A 21,258-nucleotide genomic window follows, 5' to 3' on the forward strand; every position below is an offset into this window, starting at 1 on the left:
ATATATAAAAATCCATATTACATTTCCTTTTAATATCCATTACTTCTTCCTAAATCTATTTTCAGATGAACAAGACTTAGAACTTACAGATTCTACCCCTGCATCATTTCAATTTACCTTTTTATGTAACTTGACATACTAAATCCCAATTCCTTTCTTTTTTATTTTATTTTTTATTTTCTTTTTCCTAAGCATGGATTGTTGGAGGAAAGGACCAACAATTGAGTAGAATATTTCATGGTGTAGTTTACACAGTTGTCATTATTCTCTTCCTCTCCTATTAAAAACATCACTATACTCCAATCACATTTACATTACTCCTTTTTAACACATAGTAAGTTTAAATTTTTACCTTTTATTTATTTTTGGCTATGAAATGAGGCATAAATAGCAATAAAACAGCACAGAAAGTACATATAACTATACTGCAGTTATCCTGCAGATCAGTAAGTTTTGCACTGAACTGGACTGGCATTCTTCAGAAAGATCGTATTTTAGACAAAAGTGCATCTAAGAAAGCAACAAGTTTAAATACAAAGCAGCAACACAGGAAGGTGCTGAAACAGTTTTCACCCTGCTGTAATAAAAAACATGACTCACAGAACAAACAGGAGATTTCACATACAACCTTTAATAGGAAGAGTCCTTTAAATGACATTTATGAATAGAATGACATAACCAAACTTTTAACTTCTTCCTACAGCTTCAGAAGCATAAGTAGAGTTTCTCATGAAAAATCAGTAACTTTCAGCATTTCCTCAAAGGTATGTGACATGATAGGAACGTAGGCAAGATGAATTTTTCAGAAACTTGAACAAAAGGTACACTGAACAGAACAATTATATAGCTTACTATGTGATAGCTACAAATTAGACAAAGACATTACTCCTTAAAAGAAGAAAATTAGAACAAGTTAAGGACTTTAGAACATAAATTGCAACTGTGCCCTCACATCAGTACACAGCAGTTCAAAAAGAAAAGTTTTTACATAGAAGACAACCTACAGCTGCAATCTATGGCTTTAAGCACTTGCAAAGAATGGAGTAATGCAGGGTTAAAACTAATAGCAAATAAACAACCCAGTTAAAAAAAATCACTGTCCCAGCAGCTTTTGATAAGAGTAGTTTAAAAATGTCTTTTCTCCCTTAAGCAAAACGTGGTGAAAACAGGAGAACTGTTTGGATCCAAGTACTACTTGTCTGTTTTCCAGAACAACTAAGCCTGTATAGAGTGCAGTGGATTAAGTTCTTAGGGGCTGGGACTGTTCTTGGTCTGCGTACTTACAGCAAAGAGTAACTGAGGCCAGTCCTTAACTAGGATGTTGAGGGTAATAAGTAATACTGGGTTAGTGGTGTGCAGATAGTAAATACAAACAGGCAAGATGCTGCCATGTTAACATACCTCTTGTACGGAGCGAGCTGCTGGCTTGTCTTGATGATTGGCCAGTATTAAAAACGGCAAAGTACATAACTGTGGGTGCTGGAGAGCAGAATGCAGTTCATTCCTAGCAGTTTCTAGATCATCTTCAGAGGAGGCACTGTCTAATACAAATATTACCCCTTGGGATCCTTGGTAGTAACGACTCCAGTATTTCCTGATATTGTCAGCCCCTTTCAAGACAATAATAAGAACTAATTAAAACAAGAATAATTAAACAGATTTAACACTTGTATTTGAAAATAACCCTTCTACTTGGAACAATCAAAGCAACGGACTAAATTTTCTCCTAAATAATCATCACTGAAAGAATAAAAAGGAAAAAAAGCAACCATAAACCCAACACAAACACACAAATGTTAATTTAACACTGTTTAAATAAAGAAGGAATTTGACTCAATGCAGTTGTTGTCCCTAAAAGTTTCTGCTCCATTAATAAGTACTGACAGAACTACCATGCATCCAGTGACAGTCTAATTCTATATCTTCTCACTGAATTATCTTGGTACTAATACCTAAACCATCCACCATTCTTTTTTATTCAGCCCTGCAGCTCCTTGCCATAACCTGTAGCTTCTGTCATGGCAGTTGCTCATTTCTGAGCATGATAAGATCTTTCGGTTTATCTCCAAATCATGAGGCAAACACTCATAACTAGGGAAAAAAAGGTGTCAGGAAAGCCTATTAAAGTAATTAGATACTTAATGAGGAGAATGGACTATAGTGAGTTGAATAGTGAGTGAGGAGCTATGGTAACAACATGCAAAGGCATTCATTTCAACTACTTTAGCTCTGTGAACCACACTAAGGATTCTGGAAGACCCCAAGAGTAGACACATGAGTGACTGTACAGGCTTTCGTGCCAACAGTAACTTTTAGGGCACAGTTCAGCAGCACTCAGCCATCTCAACAGAAGCCAAGCAATAAGGTTATCTACAGAAAGCTTTTGTCTCCCCTGGAGAGCAGCATATGTTGTAACGTTGAGGTAGAGAAAAAAAAATTGTATTTGACAGCTGTCAAACTAAAATATGATTTGGATATGGGCGATTCTTTGTATGTCTGAATCCAGTACGACACTCATGGGGACTAACACTAAAAAGTGAACAGCAGCAGCAATACTCCAGAAGAAATTTTGACATGTCTGCAAGAGAGTGATTTGCAGAAATGCGCTGAAGGTATCCTTTACAGACACTTTTCTTACTTCGAGATAGGGAGAAGTGAACTTTAATGCAGACACAGATACCAAGTGCTGATAATAATAAAACCCCGTTTTTCAGTGAAACAAAACTACACAAAAGTTCCAAGCAACATGTAGGCACAAAATGAGAATGTAACGCAACATAATTACCATAACATTGATAAGATACTTAAAATATTCACTTAATTAGACATTGTGCAACAGAAAAGACAGTCACTAAACAAAGGTGAAGAAATAAATATCTAGAAAGTAATTTACACCATGTACTTCAGGCATCCAACTCAGAGTATCCAAAACTCGCCCCATGGAGTTACTATCTTCTCTGTAGATGCCGCACTGGAACCTTAAGCACTCTAATTTAGGTGGCTAACAAACATTTGAACACACACTTTTTTCTACAGAGAATACTGAAGAAATAACCTGAAGAGTTTTTTCTGCAAGACACCTAAAGAGTTGATTACTTAAAGGTAAATGGTCATGGGATTTAGTAAAGACCTTGCTTAATTTCTCTATTAATTTAACCAGACTCAAAGTAACAATGCACAAATAGGACAGGTGTTTCATTTATTTTATCAACTTTTGAAGATCAAATACAGAAGAGGGACTGCACTGAAAGCTAGTTCTGTTTTGGTACCACCAGAATACCTAACAATTGTACTTGTAAAGAATTTCATAGCATCTGCTAGATGTCACAGTCTTTCCAAACAACCACTTATGTCAGAATGAAGTAGAGCAAGTTACCAGAGGGACACTCTTTACATAGCCACACACTGCAGTGTTAAAGGCATCTGAAGTATCACATTACTTTAAAAAATGGTAGAGGATCATTTTCAATGAATTGAAAGGCCAACATTATGATCAGTTCTATGAAAGTGATTTTTTTTTCTTGTAGCAACATAACAACTGTCTTCAGCCAGCTACTTTCCAACCACATGTTGCTGCCACACCCTGAGCTTTATCTTTGCTACCTTACTATTTCTACAGAGAAAAATTGTGTGATGAACTGCAGAGCATTTGACTCCTTGTACTGTACACAGGCACATGGAAGAAAGCATCTCACAGATCCCTACATGGGACACTGGAGCCAGAAAAGCAGTATGCTCATTTATTGACCTTATGGTCCTGTCTTTTTGGTCCAGGTTCTTTGGCGGCTCAGCATTGTTTCTCCACATCAACAGTCCCAAAAGAAACACCACCAAAGCATTGTAGTTCTTTTCTCTCCAGCCCTGGCCAGACATCATGGCATAGTTATAAGAACCAACTAATAATGTCCAACAAGACTTGGTATTTCCTTTGGGATCTTCCATTACAATAATGACCTGCTCTGAACTTGCTTACACTGCAGTTCTGAGAAAATCACAGCCTGAGGTTTAAGAATAAAAAAAATTGCGCTAAGCATTCAAGAAAAAAGAATGAGAAAGTGTGTACCTTAGGGTGTCATTTTAACTCACTTTTTGGTAAATGCACTTGAAAAATAAATCTTGGCACCAACAAGCTATCAGCAACTGGAAATCACCATTTCTACAAGATAAATAAGCTTAGATTCTTTTGCCTTAACTCTTCATATCGAGGAAGCATAACGTGCTCTCAGCTTCTTTCTCCAGAGCATTACGTAGTATGTCATGGTGTTATCCTGGGCAGAAAACGCTGGCCTGTGAATAGTGATCTAGCCATCGCACTTTACAGCATGAGAAATTCAGTCTTACAGAGTAAGCTGGTGTTTTTAAAGGGGCAGTTTAGCACAGACTAGTTTATGAACTAACCTTTTCATCTATTCCAAAGGTTTCTAAGACAGGGAAATTCAAATTCTGAGTTCTTCAGCCATCCAGAATGTAATGTGCATCCATTAAACATCCTTTGGCTCTCAGAGACTGCTAAGATAAAACCAGAACCTTAACTGGTACCCAAAATGTCCTATCAATAACTCTCAAGAAAAGCATTCATTAGGTTTGTCAGCCCAATATCATGTGTTTTTCTAACAGCTTTGCAAGCACATGATTCTTTCTTCAACCACTTCATGCCTAAACTAAGATTTTAAAATAAATAAATAAATCTAAAGATAAGTTACCTCAGGTAAAAATCTCCAAAACATCAGAAAAACATAACAACAATTCACATTAGACCTAGGGAACATGGGGAATGTGCTATGCCAAAGTTCATTAAAATGTGACATTCAGTGTAGTATTTTAATCAGATATAAGCAACAGCCACGACTCATGCCTAGGCATATGAATTGCTTCCCTCAATAATGAACCCACAGGAGTGGGTTGAGGCCTGTGATATGACTAAAACATCCCATTTTACACATTATCTGGGGAAAAAAAAACCAAAAAACAAACCAACAACCCACAACCCACAACACTCTAAAACACAATCACATCACTTATTAGAAAAGACAGTATTCAATCAAACACAGGCTTGAATTATTTTTTAAAAGAAGGAAAAAACAACTCTCTCCCTCCAGAGAAATGAAGGTTGCTGTAATTAATAAATCCAATCAGCCAACATTACTACAGGGCAGTTTTATTCAATTAACTGTTCAAAATTTTAGTAAGTTTTCATTTGTAATTTTTTTAATATCAAATAAATTCTTTTGATTATCAGCCAAGGGTACAGTGCGTCCATATTAACACCATTTATGATTTGTATCAGTGCCAACAGTACCCTCTCAAATGTCCACTGGAAGCTGAAGGGAAGAGTTTGAGACTTATGTGTAGTTCAATACACATCCAAAACAGTTCGCACAATTATGTACCCCTGTAAATATTACACAAAATGCAGAGCTGCAAATCTTCCTTTCAACTATGAATACCTCTGTTTACGTCTTCATCCACAGCAGTTTGAGGCTACCTTCAATTCCCTCCTTTTCAGTACTTTCAGAACAGAACATAGTATTACAGAAAAAATCCACTGAAAGCAATTTAGAGGTGTCAGATTTGTTACTTGTCAAAGTTGCAGCAAGCCTCCATCAAAAGCACAACGAATATCACACAGTCCATGCTTTAAGATAGTCTAGCCTGTGCATGAAAACTCTTGTTCACCTCAAAGTACATCACAGCTCTGGAGAAGTTGTAATCTCATATCCAGGAAAGAACTTTTTCCTTCCCACCAAAAAGAGTTAACCTGGGGCCATGAAAGAATGCTGGCTGCAACCAGCTTTTCTATCACTTCAAATATAACATCTACTCACCAGAAATAAAGACACCTACTATTTTAAAGGTTTTGTAGTTGATAAAAAAATTACATAGCTAATTCCTGTAATGATATTAAACAGAGTGTTTCTGAGTAGCAAAAATGTGAAATTATTACAAGGAATGTGACAATTGCACCACAAAATCTTTTTGCACGAAAGACTGGCCCAAGGCGGGGGGGGGGGGGAAGGGGAGGGGAAGGGAAAAAGAAATCTCATCTGTTTTTGCAGAATCTTTAAATACACCTCCCACCCCAAGAAAATCTTATTAAAAGAATTTTGAAATAACTTTCTAAATTTGCATAAGGTTTATAAATTCTTAATCATTTCCTCATAAGGAAAACTGAGATATTTTCTTAGGTAATCAGGAATATGCCTGAAATCTTAGAAATCTTAACACATTTTTAAGAAATGTGGCTGCTCCTTATCCATCTTGGGCATACTTGCTACTTAGGTGTCCCAGTACTCCTCTTGAATAAATACAGCATATAGATTTATTTATTTTTTAATACTAGCTCATTTTTAAACTGTTAGCTCCTTTTTATTACAAATAAAGTTATAAATCCTTTCTAAAATAGCTGGTTTTCTATGTACATGCCGTTTGTCCACACTGACAGACACACACAGATAGAGAAGTTGCTATCACAGCCTTCTTACTCTAGCCTTTCAGGCAGGGCACTCCTGCAATCATACACAAAGGCATGGCAGAAAAATATTGGCATGTTTTTTTCCCTGAAAGAACATTTTGAGATTACTAGATCACCTATATTCACAGCAGCAATTCAACAATAATCTGAATAAACATCATAAAAGAAAAAAAATATCGAGGAATAAATTTTCTGCCTTTATATTCAATATATACAAAAATCAGAAATACACCTAAGTTTACTGTGCTTCTTTTTATTTTTCTTATCAAACTGAAGTTTATGGAAATCATCTCTGTCATTTCTTGTCTGCCTTCCAGGCTTCCCCAGTGAGATTAATCTGAAAGCCAAACCTGCAGTATTTTCCCTATTAGCTAAATTAAGTGCCATCTCCAAGTGAATCTCCACCTGCTCTGATATTTGAAACTGTTAGAACAACATTTAGGCTGCAAGCACTTGGAAGTTTTAAAAACACTGTATTTACACTTGCCTGCAGAAAGTCAGTTTAATCTACTTGAGAGTGTGTATTTTACTACCATTTTAAAAGAAAACATAAAATTTGAAACAAAAACTTCCCGTTCTTGTCAGGAACATAAAGTTCATTTTAAAAGTTCATTAAAAAACCTTACATACTATTTCAAAAGGAAGATAAGAAAATATGTGCCCTGCAATATGTTCTAACAATTATTTAAGCCAGAAGTCTGAAGCTTTAATAGTCTGCAACAGGTGGCATACCACACTAAACTCGACTTCATGTATGACAGCCATTCTCAAAATCACCCCTGCTTCATTTTCTTTTTATTTTTTTAAAGGCACAAACACACGGTAAGTCCTCTAGGGCTAGCAAAGAAAATCACCTGCCAGTTTCCTCTCTACATATTCCTCCCCATCTCTGCCCTTCTTCCACTTCTGCTAGAGTCAATAACAGCCAGAATCTCAGAACCAGCAGCTCAACTCTCCAGGTTGACAGTTGCTGCCAGCACTCAACAAGGCTAAGATGTACCCTCCTCTGAGCTGCAGTCACACCTTTGGTAACAGTGCATGTAATATCAAATAAAGCTCAAAATGCATCTTTCTATGTGACTTAAGACTAGTAGGCATATAAAGAAAGGATCAAGTCTACCACAGCTGCTATTTCTGTCTCTTTAGCCCTTCTGCTCACTGGCTCACTACAGTTTCAATCTGCTTTAGCCTTTGAAAGGATCAAGGCCTTTTCTGTCTAGAATCAAAAATAAAAACTTTTTTTCTGCTTGTTTCCGAAGGAGTTCATAAAATGTAGGTATCATTTCTCATGTTAAACTAGGTTGCTATACTCTACCCTTTGATTCAGCCTGAAGAAATGGAGTTGCAAGTCCAACAGGAGACAGCGGCTTTTTAGCAAAAAGCCTTCCACTTTTCTCTCCACAAAACATCCCATAAAAAAGAACAAACAGCTTCCCACCCCACGAAATATGTAACTAGGAAATTTTGCGGTTTGACTATCATATTGTACATAGCTTTAATAGGCACTACTTGCATGGTTCCTACTTGTTCTGCATAGGACAGGCAGCAGGTTGTCTATTAACACTGAAAAAGCTAATTGTAGAATAGTAACAGAATCTCCAAAGAACTGTGGAAAGATCGCTATGCTGAATCCTTACTGGAGCTTCCTCAGGACTCATGTTAACAAGACCCGTAAGCAAGTGTAAATGATCTCTCTTATCTATGAAATGAAATTAAAAAACTATGTGACAGAGCCTGGGCTTAGGCATCATTTGAACAGCAGGCTGAGTATGATTGATAGCAAACAGATCTAACTTTAATGCTTTCAGAAGCCGAATGTCTCTGTGCGACTCACAGCTTGGACAGCTCATCAGGGTCATCTAAAAATTTCATCTGCTAAGACGTTCTGTAAACTGTTAGACGCAGCTATGTCGCAGATGGCATTGCATGTACTCCACAACCAGATTTTGTAGAGGTGTCAGCTGCCTTTTAGTCAAATACAGTACGGAGATTTTATTGCTTTGTGTTAGTTTGTCCCTGTGAAGATGACTTAGGCTGGCATTTACTTGTGGGATTGGTTTTCTGATGACTAACTAGATGAAATAAAATTTAGCTGCTCTGCCAGGCTATGTTGCTAGAAGGGTGTTCAGTACTCCCCTCTACCTCCACAGAGCAAAGGAGGAAAGTGGCTTCCCGTAACTATTTAAATTGTAAATTATTTAATAGCTCAATGATATTTTCTCTCTCCTCTCTCATTTTTTCACAAGGCAGATACTACCTGACAAATGTTGCTGTCTTCTCCAGCGTTTCATATTTTCCATTCAACTTGGATTGCATGATTACATGACAGTGTGACTCCCCCTCCTACTCTCTCTTCTGCACTCTTTACTTCCAAATTAAGACAAAATTTGCATGCTTTGTTTAACCAATCCTATTTAAAGTTATTTGTTCTCAAGCTCTCACCTAGACAATTAATTTAGCTGGCCTAAGAATGTGAATTTACGACTTTGGTCATGAAGCTTACAAAGGAACAGCAGTGGGGAGGACAGTTCTCATTTCTCTTTTCCTGGGCATGCTCAACTGACTGGAGACTTCAGCATCCCTGATACTAACCACCCCACCCTTGCTAAACTATTAACATTTGTCTTAAATGATGTTCCAAAGATCACTATACAACATGTTGATTGTCATGCTTGTGAAAAAGGCCTTTGGGTGGATTACAAAAATGTAACACAAACATATAACAATATATTTTAGTACATAATACAGAGAATGTTAGTAAACCCTGTATTGGGTTATTAGTATTTTTAAACTTGGTAAAAAGAAAAGGAGCACATCCAGAAACATTCTTTTAAATTTGACCAGGTTCAGTACTTGGCATCTCACCAGTAGTTTCTAAGCCTGCACTTACAAGATAGCAAACTAAATTATAAAATAAAACACATTCTAAAAACCAACTCTAAATTATTAGTTAATCTCCAGAATGGACCTAAAATCTTGATTTAGGCCTGAATAAGTATCTACATCACAACAGACACACATTCTGTTTTGACAGCAAATGACTGAATAAACACATTGAATAAATGGTTGTTTCAGGCACTGTGTCTCTAGGCTGGAATTTTTAGAACCAAATAAAAAGCTTCCTATTGCCTTTGCACCTTCATTTTCTGTCTTGAGAATAAACCTTAGCATTGAGCATCCCAAACTTCTTTCGGCAAAACACTGTTAGAACCTTTCGAACAACAAATGTTATCACCTGCCTTATTTTTCCAGTCTTTCCCCATTCTCCTTTATGTTCATTGTACACAATTTCATCCTCAGTTCCCAGCAGAGGTTGCTGAACTGTAACAGGAAATCATTAAATCCATTTCTTTCTCTACCATTACTCAGCTGAGTTGCATAATATAGAGAGATATTTCCAGTTATCCTGGTAAGAATACATTTTGAAAGAACATGGACTATGGCACAGCACGTCTCCACATTAATCTAAATCACACAGATTATTTTATGGACTAGATTTGTTGAAAGAAAATGTTATTTTTTTTTTTAATTTTTGAGGGAGCAGGAAGGGATTATTGGTATATCAAAACAGAAACTTAGAGAAAGGGCAGTTCAATTTGATCAGTAAATAATGCAAGACTTCCTTTAAAAGTAATTCAAGCAGGTGTATCCTTGATTTGAAAGCTATATATATTCTTACTTATTTGGGATCAAATTAGTGTTTTTAAACAAAACATTTATGAAATCAGATAAAATCCTTATTTTCTGGTAGAAAGACACTCTACCTTAGGAAACAAACACATTAAAAAAAATCAGAAATAGGATTTTTTAAAAAAAATTCAGTATCATGTACTTCAAAGAAAAATTTCTGCAAAAAGAGCAGCAAACTTTGCTCCATGTCCCTAATGCTAAAGCTAATCAGACCAGAAAGAGACAAAAGAAGAGACACTGTTTTCATCACACTTTGCGTGAAAATTTACAATCCCTACAGAAACAAAGAAATAAAATCTGGCTTCATTAGCAGATTCAGGAAGCAACTAGCACAATAAAAACTAGCACCATCTTCGATCTGAAGGAAGGATACTGCTTCAATGAAACAAAAGGATACTATGTCATCAAGATCTGTTTCACATAACTGCTTTATAGAAGAACTTTAAGCAGCTTTCTGCTGTAAATTTTTCAAATATCGGCTGTTAATACATTGTTGTAAGGAGATATATAAAGCTTTCAGTTACCTAAACCTAAAAGACAATTTTAAAACCGAGTATCAAAAATTAGAACTATATAGAGCTTCACCCTTTGAATAAAATGCAACAACAGCGATTGTTAAAAATAGATACCTTTCTACATTAGTCCAAGTTTCCAAGATCACAAATCTGGACAACACATCCATACTATAGTAAAGAGAACTTGGATTTCAGTACTGTAACAACTGAAGGCAAACAACAAGAATAAGAACAAAAACTTAGTCTTCTCTTCAACACCAGAAGCAGAAATTCCAAAGTAAAATTTAGCTGTAATTAAATATGTAAAGTGCTTTATTTTCATACAACAGCAAGAGAGAAACCATGCATACTCCAGAAAGCTCAAGTTCTACCTTCATAAAACAGAAACACTAGACTAACACTCAACTAGGAGATTAAACATTGATGACCAACTTTTGGAAGAAAAACAAACTTTTGGAATCTTGCCTTAGGTCCCTTATCTAGGCACTGAAAGGCTATCAGAACTAGTATTTTTTTCCAATATCTCATAGAAAAAAACAGATTATACCATTTCTAAGTACAGACATGTAAACACCCACAGTTAAAGGGAAACAAAAGAAAGACGTGGAGTAAAAATATTCTGACAATCCTTCTGTCTTTGGGAAGAGATAAATGGGTGAAAGAACCAAATCAAATATTCTGGATTACTTCAGGACATCCTGTCATGAGACATCAAAGCACTCCACTGAGTTAAGGTTTCTCATAGCACGCATACCTGCATAGAAGTTGTATGCTAAGAAATGGTTAAGGAAGAGACTTCAACGAGGATCTACTATAGAATACTCAGACTCAGTTCTTGATGCAAAAAACTGCAGCAGAAGTATAAACTGGGCTGCAAATGATTCACCTTATTTAAAAAAAAAAAAAAGTGACCTAAGTGCACATTATGCAGATAACACACTCAAGCAGACCCAACAAAGTGGTCCCTTTATCAAAGAAAACTTCTGCTTCTTTTACAGAATACATGGTCAAACAAGAACATGTGTGTTTAAATCCATGGATCAATGGTAGTAAAGAACAAATGCTATCCTTTTAATATGTTCTTATCTCAAAGCCTTCTTGAAACAGTTTCAGATAAGACAACCGTCATGAAACTTGATTTCATCTCATGAAACTTCCTTCAAGAACCAAGTTAACTTCTACCCCGGAGCATTTAAGAGTTTTCAACCCCACTGAAAATCTAATGAACTTCCTCAAGATTCATTCTACTATCTTTACATAGTTAATAAAGAAGATCCACAGAAATTCTAGAATACAAAGAATATCCACATTTTTTTTTAATTAGAAGAACATTAGATGAAATTAAGACTCCACAAGGACTCCTACTTGAAGAGTGTTTTCTTCCTTTTAACAGAGCTACCTCTTGATTACTTAAGACTCAGGGTCAGAATTTGGCAGCCAAATAGCTTACCTGTATACAGACAATTAAAAAAACACAACCACAAAATAACGATCTCTCCAAAACCCAACAAATCCAACAGGAGAATAGATCTCGAAGAATATAACTAACTGGAAGTTGGCTGCCTTTACAACACTTTCAGTGGTGCAGCAAATATATTGGTTTTGCCAAATGTTCACAGAGTTATCTGAGCCAGTGCTCATAAGTAAAAGCTTATATGTACAATAAACACAGACAACACATTTCTTTGAGTTGCCACATAAGCCATAATACAATTACAGTCCAGTTTGTATTTCTGTATAACTTAATCACTGCAATCAAAGAAATTACATTAAGGAAATAAACCACACTTTTTCACATTCTGCTCCTCCTGCTTTTTACTTTTTGTTCTTTGTAGTCAGCATTTGTACAATTTTTCTCAACTTTATCTGTTGTGGTGAAACACAGGTTTTAAATTCCAGCCCCACTGGTTTATCATTTTTAAATTTAAAACAACTAACAGTTTGGTGTGATGAGACTTAGGTACTGCATGTTTGTATAATCAAATAAATAAATGCTATACCTCCAAGTTCTTTTACGTTCAAGATGGCATTCTGGAATGGCACCGCTTTTATACTAAAACCTAAGAATAGAAATAAAGAGTATTAGTAAGTTATTTGTTTTAAAAGGCCATTTTAAATCAATTGCATACATTCAGAAAACACTACTTTCTTCATCAAAAACCAGGATTTTGCATGTGAAATTCTGTTTTGAGATGGTGTTCAAAAATATCAGTTGAGGGGAAATAAATCAGTATGAGCAATGAAATTTGCAATGGTACTACTGAATGGCTGGCACACATAAAATCCAGCACAAAACTTCGTCCAGGTCATCTACCATTTACTGAAGAGCTAGTATAGAATATACTTTTATAAATTAATTTTTTAATGCATCTATAACTAAAGTTTAGAATTTAGGCTACCATAATTTGAAGTGATGCTTCTGCAATTTTTACAGGTTTTGGCTATGCCTAGAGTATTAATCCTGTCTATAAATGTTATTAACAGATTGATCCTTTACAGACCTAAGTGGTATGCATTAAAATGATTACAAGCACACTAGAAGCATCTATGAATATTCTCTACTAGCCTGTTATATGCTAAAAATTAAAAAAAACTTTAAAAGTGCTACATTTTCCCTTGATTGAAAATTCAAAAAGCCAAAAGAAAGGGAATCTGAAAGACTCCCAGCAATATATCAGTATACTATATACTAAATTCTACACGTTTAGTACATAAGCATGTATAAGCATATATAATACTTTATATCGGAAAAATTATGTCTGCCCTTTCAGCACAGTGTCCAGATAGGCATTAGATTTATTTCCATCTAGCACAAGCAGTTTCAACATGATTACGTACCTGTGAACTGAGTGAAGAAGTTTGAAAAAAATGTGTTTCACTCCAAGTTTAATAGCTATCATTTAACAGAAACAAGATATTTTTTATCCCTGATCAGAACAATAAGATATTCCAGTACCCCAGTCATGGTCAATGCTAAATGCAGTAGAGGAAAGTGCAAGAAAATCTGAAAGGAATAATTATGAAATATTTCTGGTTTTGTCTTAAAACAAATCCTAAACTCTTCCTAGAAAGGAGGAAAAACTAAATGGACCTGAGTGGTGTTGATGAGAAAAGGAAAAATAGAGGTTATACTTTGAAAACTGAGTGGAGAAGTTGCATTCCTGGATTCTCAACAATATTTTCTGACATAGCAAAATATGGTACATATGGGTAGATATGTTACAAGCTGAATAGCCTAGATATGCACCATTTTGGTTTCAATGCTGCCTAGTTTTCTCCAGAGTCCATTTTCATTCCTCAGGTTGCCTAACTAAGTAATGGTATTTTGTTGCAACTATCTACAAAAATGTTAAGAAATTTTTAAATTAATCATATTTCCATTATTTCCTTTGATAGATCTATACTGCTATTTACATTGCTATTTCTTTCAGGGTCTAAAGTGTTAAAGCATAATTTGCACTAATTCCAGGTGAACTCTAAAGATAAAACTCAGAAGAGGGGAAAAAAAGAAAAAAAGGCTGAACTACTCTACAATTTCCATCTAACTTTTTGAGTTATGCACTGACACCTTCTCCACGTAATGAAGTGTCACATCTCTTTAATATTCCCAGTAACACCACTGTGAGGGCAATGGGTTAATTATTCATAGCAGAAAAAAACCCGGTATTTTCTTGTACCTGTTTTACTTTGTTTACTTGCAGTTGTATTAAATAACTTTGTGCTCTTGTAATTTAAACAAAGATACACTGAAGACCAGTTAGGGTTGCTAAGGGACAATCATAAAATTCAAGCCCATGAACCATAGCTACAATATAAAGCCATGTAACTATAAACACAAGTTACTCATATACCACTATCTGTTCCCTCAGCAAATCGACCTCAGTAATTCACTGCGGCCACAGAACCAGATTTCTTCCATCTCTATGATCTAATCTGTCCTCTTTCTGAACTTTGCAGCCAGGTATTCCTTTTTTTTCACTCCATGTTTGTTTCTGGTTTTTTTCTGGGGCTGTTTTGTTGGGAGCTTTTTGTTTGGTTTGTTGTTGTTGTTGTTTTTTAAATCAAAATACGCTTTTCTGTATTAGGCATTCTGCTTTATCTACATCAGCATGCATATCCAAACTTTTTGGACCTAAGATACGTTTTAGCGGTGCTTTTTGTTACTGTTTCTATGTATCTTCTCCATGCCACTGAAACTTTATGTAAACTGATTCTCTGATCTCAGTCTGCCCTTACTACATAATCAAGTCCTTTTGCTGATCTAAAAAGAAAGGACGATCACCAGAAGTAAACATTTCTGCTACATTTATTCTTTTGGTTGCTAGCTTATACCACAAGATAGCACTGACCATGCATGAGATGAAATAAATCCCAACTTGACTTTCAGAGCATCATTCTATTTTAAAACATTCTCCTCTTTCCTGTCCATATAACAACTGCTTAAAAAACAGAAGTAAAAAAAGAAGAAAGAAACCTTTTAATGTGTGTCTGTGCTACACTGCTACTGTATGTTTCCAACAGTTCTCCTTCATTACACCACAATTTGACTTCAAACACATTCCAAACTGTATGTTTTCATGGTATGGATATTCCCCAATGTATGACCAAACACTGAAAGAGTAAGTAGTGGCAGCCTCAAAACAATCCATTAGGTACTTTCAAAAGCAAGATAACTTAGCTGAAGTTCTCTACCACCTTTGCTAAATGCATTTCAAACTCAAAAGTTACCTTTGGGCAACTACAGCACACCGTGGAATAAAGGCATCATCCTACCTGTGGTAGACACTATGTTCTCCGGGCTTTCACTGCAAAGCTGTGACAGAAGACTTGTCTTGCCAGAACCAGTGAGGCCTATGCAAACCAAGTCATATTCAGGTCGTGGTGGTGGTGGTCCCTTGCAGCAGAGTGCTCTAAAACACTGCCAGGGTAGGGAAAAATAAACAAAACAAAAAGAAGTTACATTTTTTTGCAAATGTTTATTCCCCAAGGTTTAAAAAACCCCAGGCTTCTAAATTTAAAGGCATTGGAGAAAAGAAAATTATTATTTCAACTTACTGCTTTGACAAAATCCACAATAATAGACTGACACCACCTCAACTAAAATCTAGAACAGCCTTATATGAAATCATAAATATACCTGTTAGCTTTTCACCTAAACCTCATGGAGCTGGATTGAGGAAAGTGACATCCATTTCCTGAATGGCATAATGCAGTTATATATGCATGAGTTTGCTTCCTCTGCTACTTTCATGCAATACCTGGTGTGAACATCAAAGCAATTCATGAGCAGCTGCTGGCCAGGCTCCGCCTGTTGTTACAGGAAAGAATCAGAGAACTTTGTTCCACTGATGTCTTTCCTTGGCTTCCTTTGTCATGTGTTTTACCTTACAATATCAGCTGTTAAAGAGTACAGCTTGTGAAGAAATAAATTTTGCTGGACATGGCTCTAGTCAAAAACACACAGACTCCTCACTTTTTCTGGAACAGTATAAATTAATGACAGTATAAAGAATAAAAATCTCTCGCATGAAATCTGGAGTTATATTCTCACGTCTCTTAAACAGTATTGCCAAAGTAGGCCAAGCTCATCCAAAAGGTCCTTAAGCCTTTAGTAAGGTTCATCAGACCTTTCTTTATATTTAATATGGAAAAGTTTTATGTAAAAATCTAAAAGCATATTATTCTTGGAAAGCTAGGAAGTTTGTATTTAAGGTATAGGGTATCATTACCCACTATAGTCCAAGATAGGTCTCCACCACCCCAATATATATACTTTTCCCCCCAATGTCTGCCACCTTCATATCAGAGGAATGCATTTGCTATAACAAGGAAGGGAAAACATGTTTGTGCAATCACTCCTCTCTCACACATTCTGTCTTTACATAGTCCCAGCTCTTTTTTTTCTATCTTAATCACAAGCTAATCACCACATTAGGTAGAAAAATCCAGTCTTTACAACCTTAACCTACTTCGTCTACACAACTACCCAGGATCTCTTACTGAGCACTGCTAGAAGAGCCGAGAAACTGAACAGATGTCAGTAAGGCACTGTTGCAAATAGTGAGGTCTGGCTCTGTAAGCAAGTCATCCAAAGAGAACGTGATTATAAAAAGACAGCTCACTGAATGCAGAACTTTTATTGGATTCTTTCCATATAGATGGTAAGTTATTATACATGCTGCCAAAACAGTCTGCACTGGTTTAAAGAAGCAAAAGATAAGTTCAGGGAAAGTTACAAAATTCCTTCAACACCTTTTAAAAATACGAAAGGAAGTATTTTAGGAGTAAAAACATTTACAGTAGTAGTTAGACTGAACAAAGGCAACAGATTTTAAAAATAAATGTTTTGCCTCTATTAAAATTTGATTCCAGAAATATTTTTTCAAAAAGGTTTGCCCTTATATGTGTGTCCATAGCTAAATAGAGTAAATGTGCCTTCTATCTTTATTCACTGATGTCAGTTTATACTTATCTCACAGATTCTACAAAGCCACAGCAAATATTCTACACTGGTACTTAAGTGAGAAAGGCCAACTGAGTTCATTGCACAACATAAGCTCATTCAAACAGAGTTTCCACTTAATGGATATCAGGCTGAAGGCCACATAAAATTCTTCAAAGCTTTCCAGAGCTCCTGAGGCTGTGTTTCAGGCCCTTTGCAGCCAGTCTTTAAAAAGAATTCAATTTGTCCCCATTAACACAACATCTTTGCAACACCTTCTTGATGTTGTATTAAAAAAAATAGAGGAATAGATGAGTTGATGAAGTCTGTGCTGCTCTCTGTCCAGACAGCAAGTCAGTTGTTATGCAACCAGACACAACTGTCATGGCCCTGACTTAAGAACTTAATAACCTGCAGTTCTGTCAAAGATAATTATTGCTCTTTGTAGAACACATATGGAGGCTCTGTGGGTGACAGAGGGGCTCTGCAGTCTGGTTTTGTGAAGTTCAGTATCTCTTTGGTGCAGATTCCTTAAGTCTAACTTACTCCAGAGAATCTTTACATGCTGTTGATGAAACGTATGATCAAAAATCCGGGTCAAATTGCATGTCCAAAGCAGCATACATAGCCCTGCCATCCACTCACCCATCCTTCACCAGTAAGCACAGTTAGGTATGAAAGTTCCTGAGATACAGGAGAACCCAAGAAGACAGGGAAATTACTCCCTCCAGACCACACTCACACTTTATTTGATATGATTCCCCTATCTTTGTTATATTCGTGACTTTGTCCTTTTGCAAGGCTAATTTCCTGCAGTAGACATTTTTGTTTGGTTGGAATGAAAAGAGACTTTAAATATTCTAGCTTCAAAAAGCTGATGTGTATAGCACTTACCACCGGATGATATGAGAAATTCTACAGCACCTTTTACGGGATACTAGGAATAATGTATTTAAATTTTATGAACTTGTTTTGCAATCCTCCTTGCTCTAGTTCAGTGAACATCCCTTCCATTGGAAGTATCACTGCCTTCCTGTTCTCTCAGCAGCTTAAAAGTTCCTTGGCCCCTAACAAAGTAAAGACTATTTAAGCATCAATTATAGAGACTAAACCTTTATTGTCACAACTTTGGCAGCTGCATCTAGTAGCCACACAAGACCTGTGGAGAGTAGAAAATTCAGAGGTCACTGACCATGCAAATAAAATTACATCTTATATTCTGCTTTTGATTATGGATGGGAAAAGTGTCCTGAAATATTTTATAAAGCATGGACTAGAGCTACACCACTAGTTTTGATCTTGTCATGTATTACTGTGCAGTCTGAAATGCACAGAATTGGAAGAAATGTTTATTAGCATCTGAATCTCCTGATATCCAAAATACAAATCTATCAAAAACATTGAGAGCTGTTCAATTCACAACTAGCACTCAGTCCTTTCCAAAACCAGCATACTTTCCACTCCATTTGGGCAACCCAAAGGGCATAAGAGAAACTTGAAATAACAGCCTGAATGGTCTTGAAACATTTGTCAGATATGGACACGGAAGTCTCTGATTTCACAAACCTGATTTGCTTGATGAGTGACTGTCCAATAAAAGGCTGCCTTTTAAGCATTATAAAACAAACTCCAAACCTAAATGAGGCCACTTGGAGGGAGTGCTGGAGAGGACAGGAAGAAAATATTTGATTACTGCAAATATTGGGTCAAGCAGAGCTACCTGGCATAGTCACTGAAATGTTGTGCAGGCTATGGTCATGCATCTCAGCCGCACTGCTAGAAACAAAAAAGGAACATATTTTGGAGTCCTTTCATCCTATCAGGTTAAGACCTTATTGGCTTTAAAGGGAGAGACATGTCAAACAACATGTCAGTTTTCATTATTTTTAAGAACATCACACTGAAAACTCTTTATAGAGACATTGCATGGGGAGAGTCAAGAGTTAATTTATTATTTCTTTTAATGAACAAGCAGACTTTAAAGTACTGAAAATAAATTAATACAGTAACTTGAAAAAATGGATGCATTTAGCCAGTTTGGGAAAAAAAACGATTTATTTATCTAGAAGATTAGGAGTAATTAGGTGCTGCGGTCTGCAGAAAACTGCAATATTCAGCACCACTGATACTTTCATTTTATTTACATGTGGGCATGCATGTTGCACATGCACACATAATCATATACATGACTATTTAATATATGGAATGAATGGAATCATATGTATATGATTATGTAATGGAAGAAATTAGCCAGTCCTACTCCTGCTTAGAGATTTCTATCCCAACCAGATGATCCCAGTTTTAGGTAGATCAGGATCTGAGCTGACAGCCCTAGACAGTGTCCCTTTAAAGCCCTACAGAGATTTCTTCTGGTAAAAGCATTAAATATTTTGTCTATAGCTGGTATGGCCAACAATTCTGATACGTGCCACTCAGAGATCACAGATTGAACCTTTGGACAGCAAATATCCCTGAATTACTACTCTCTCCAACACATTACACTGCCTCTGGCCACAGAGTCTGTCTTTGCCTACTCACTGTACTTCTCATTTCACTCTCCTTTCTTGGGGTGAAATACTCCATTATTTCTGCTTTGTTCTGGACCCATCTCCTGTCTATTTCTTTTATTGCCACTATTTAATAGGGACAAACAGAAGGAAGGGATTTCATGCTTAGTTGAACACACACTCTCATGCAAAAATACCCTAAGTTAGTACAATATTAATGCTAACAAACCAAGCATTCAGAGCTCTTGAAATCCAGAATTAAGGCTTAAAGCTCAACCATAACTCTGCTCTGCTTCCCTCCCCCTCCTGCTTACACTTATGGATATGGTCTCCCTTCACATTTTATTTTTCAATTGAATGATCTGAACAGACTTCTAGCACCCAGCACACATTTATATCCAGAAGGCTAGTTAATCATCTGAAGCTGCTGATGAAACCTCAATGAGATTATTAAAAAACCGTCAGATTTACACACAGCAGGCTCTACAGCTCTGATGTTGTACAAGATCACACAAACACAAAGAAATCTCAAACCTTGACAAGATAATGTGAAAGACAGGGGGGAAAACAATGCACTTATAATACTAAGGATAGGAAACAACTGCGGACAACATTGGAATAACTGAATGCAAATAATAAAATACTCACGGTAGCTGAATTAAATTATACACAATTAGGAGAGAGGGAGGAAAGGGATATATATAAAAAACACTGAATTTTTTCTGTATGAATAGCTTAATGTTAAACTGGTACAACAGGACCTATGAGCTAAGGCTGCTGACTCTTCAGTTTCCATACTGTTGCACAAGTGGTTTTACAAAAAAAGGGAGGAAGAAGAAAAAACTACCAATTTTAAGGCCCACAACCAATGACACTGCTTTCTTGTTTTCAAAACATCATATGATAAAATTCATCTTAGTCGATATGACAATAGTAATACAGAGACAAAACCTAAGAGATTGCTGTTCATTTTGTGGCTACCAACAGAGATGAATGAATACTCACATAGCCACTGCTATCCCGAAGTGATGTTCCACACAGGTGAAAACACTAAAATCATGACTAGTCACCTTTTCTGACAGCCCAAAACCTCATTAAACAGTGAATGCTATACTCAAGCTCCACTGTCCCAATACAGACTAATGATCCAAACTCCAGTAAAGGGACCCCAACTCAAGAATTGCTAACCTTACTGCACCACTCCCTCCGCAGGACAAAGTACTCCTTTAACCTGTTTAATCTCCATGAGTGCATGCTCAGCCCACTGATTGAACCCAAAAGCACTCTTGATCTACATGTGTCCACACATCTTCAATTTTTTAGCAGCCTGTGCTGCAGGAAGACTGACAAGTATATGGCACTGAAGACAAAGGAATATAAAATGGGACAGAGGAAAACAAATTCTCAATTAAGTGAGGCAGTTTTACAGAGCAGAGTCCTGGTGAAGTCTAACCTTAAGGAAATAGCAACATATGGTTTAGAGCAGGAATCTCAAATTCTCCCTTCTGACCACTAAGAAAAGAAATATATTTGTATTCACTGGTTGAAATTATTCAATAACCCCTGCCAAAAACTTCTTCGTATTTCAGAGGAGCCATGCTTCTGGAGTCTCAAAAAGAGCAATTGCAACTC

At 36.3% G+C, this 21,258-nt stretch overlaps 1 protein-coding gene across 3 annotated transcripts in view; it reads right to left on the minus strand.

Moving 5' to 3' along the window:
- The window catches only part of ARL15 (ARF like GTPase 15), a 226,262-nt gene that overhangs the window by 132,587 nt on the left and 72,417 nt on the right, over positions 1-21,258 (minus strand). For all 3 annotated transcript variants that reach the window (XM_074932223.1, XM_074932222.1, XM_074932224.1), the window contains 3 exons: positions 15,451-15,595; positions 12,678-12,737; positions 1,402-1,610 (listed from right to left, as the gene is read on the minus strand). In XM_074932223.1, coding sequence (XP_074788324.1) covers positions 1,402-1,610; positions 12,678-12,737; positions 15,451-15,595 — 414 coding nt within the window. The remainder of the gene's footprint in view (positions 1-1,401; positions 1,611-12,677; positions 12,738-15,450; positions 15,596-21,258) is intronic.

This window comes from Athene noctua, chromosome Z, assembly GCF_965140245.1.
Source record: "Athene noctua chromosome Z, bAthNoc1.hap1.1, whole genome shotgun sequence".
NCBI lineage: Eukaryota > Metazoa > Chordata > Aves > Strigiformes > Strigidae > Athene > Athene noctua.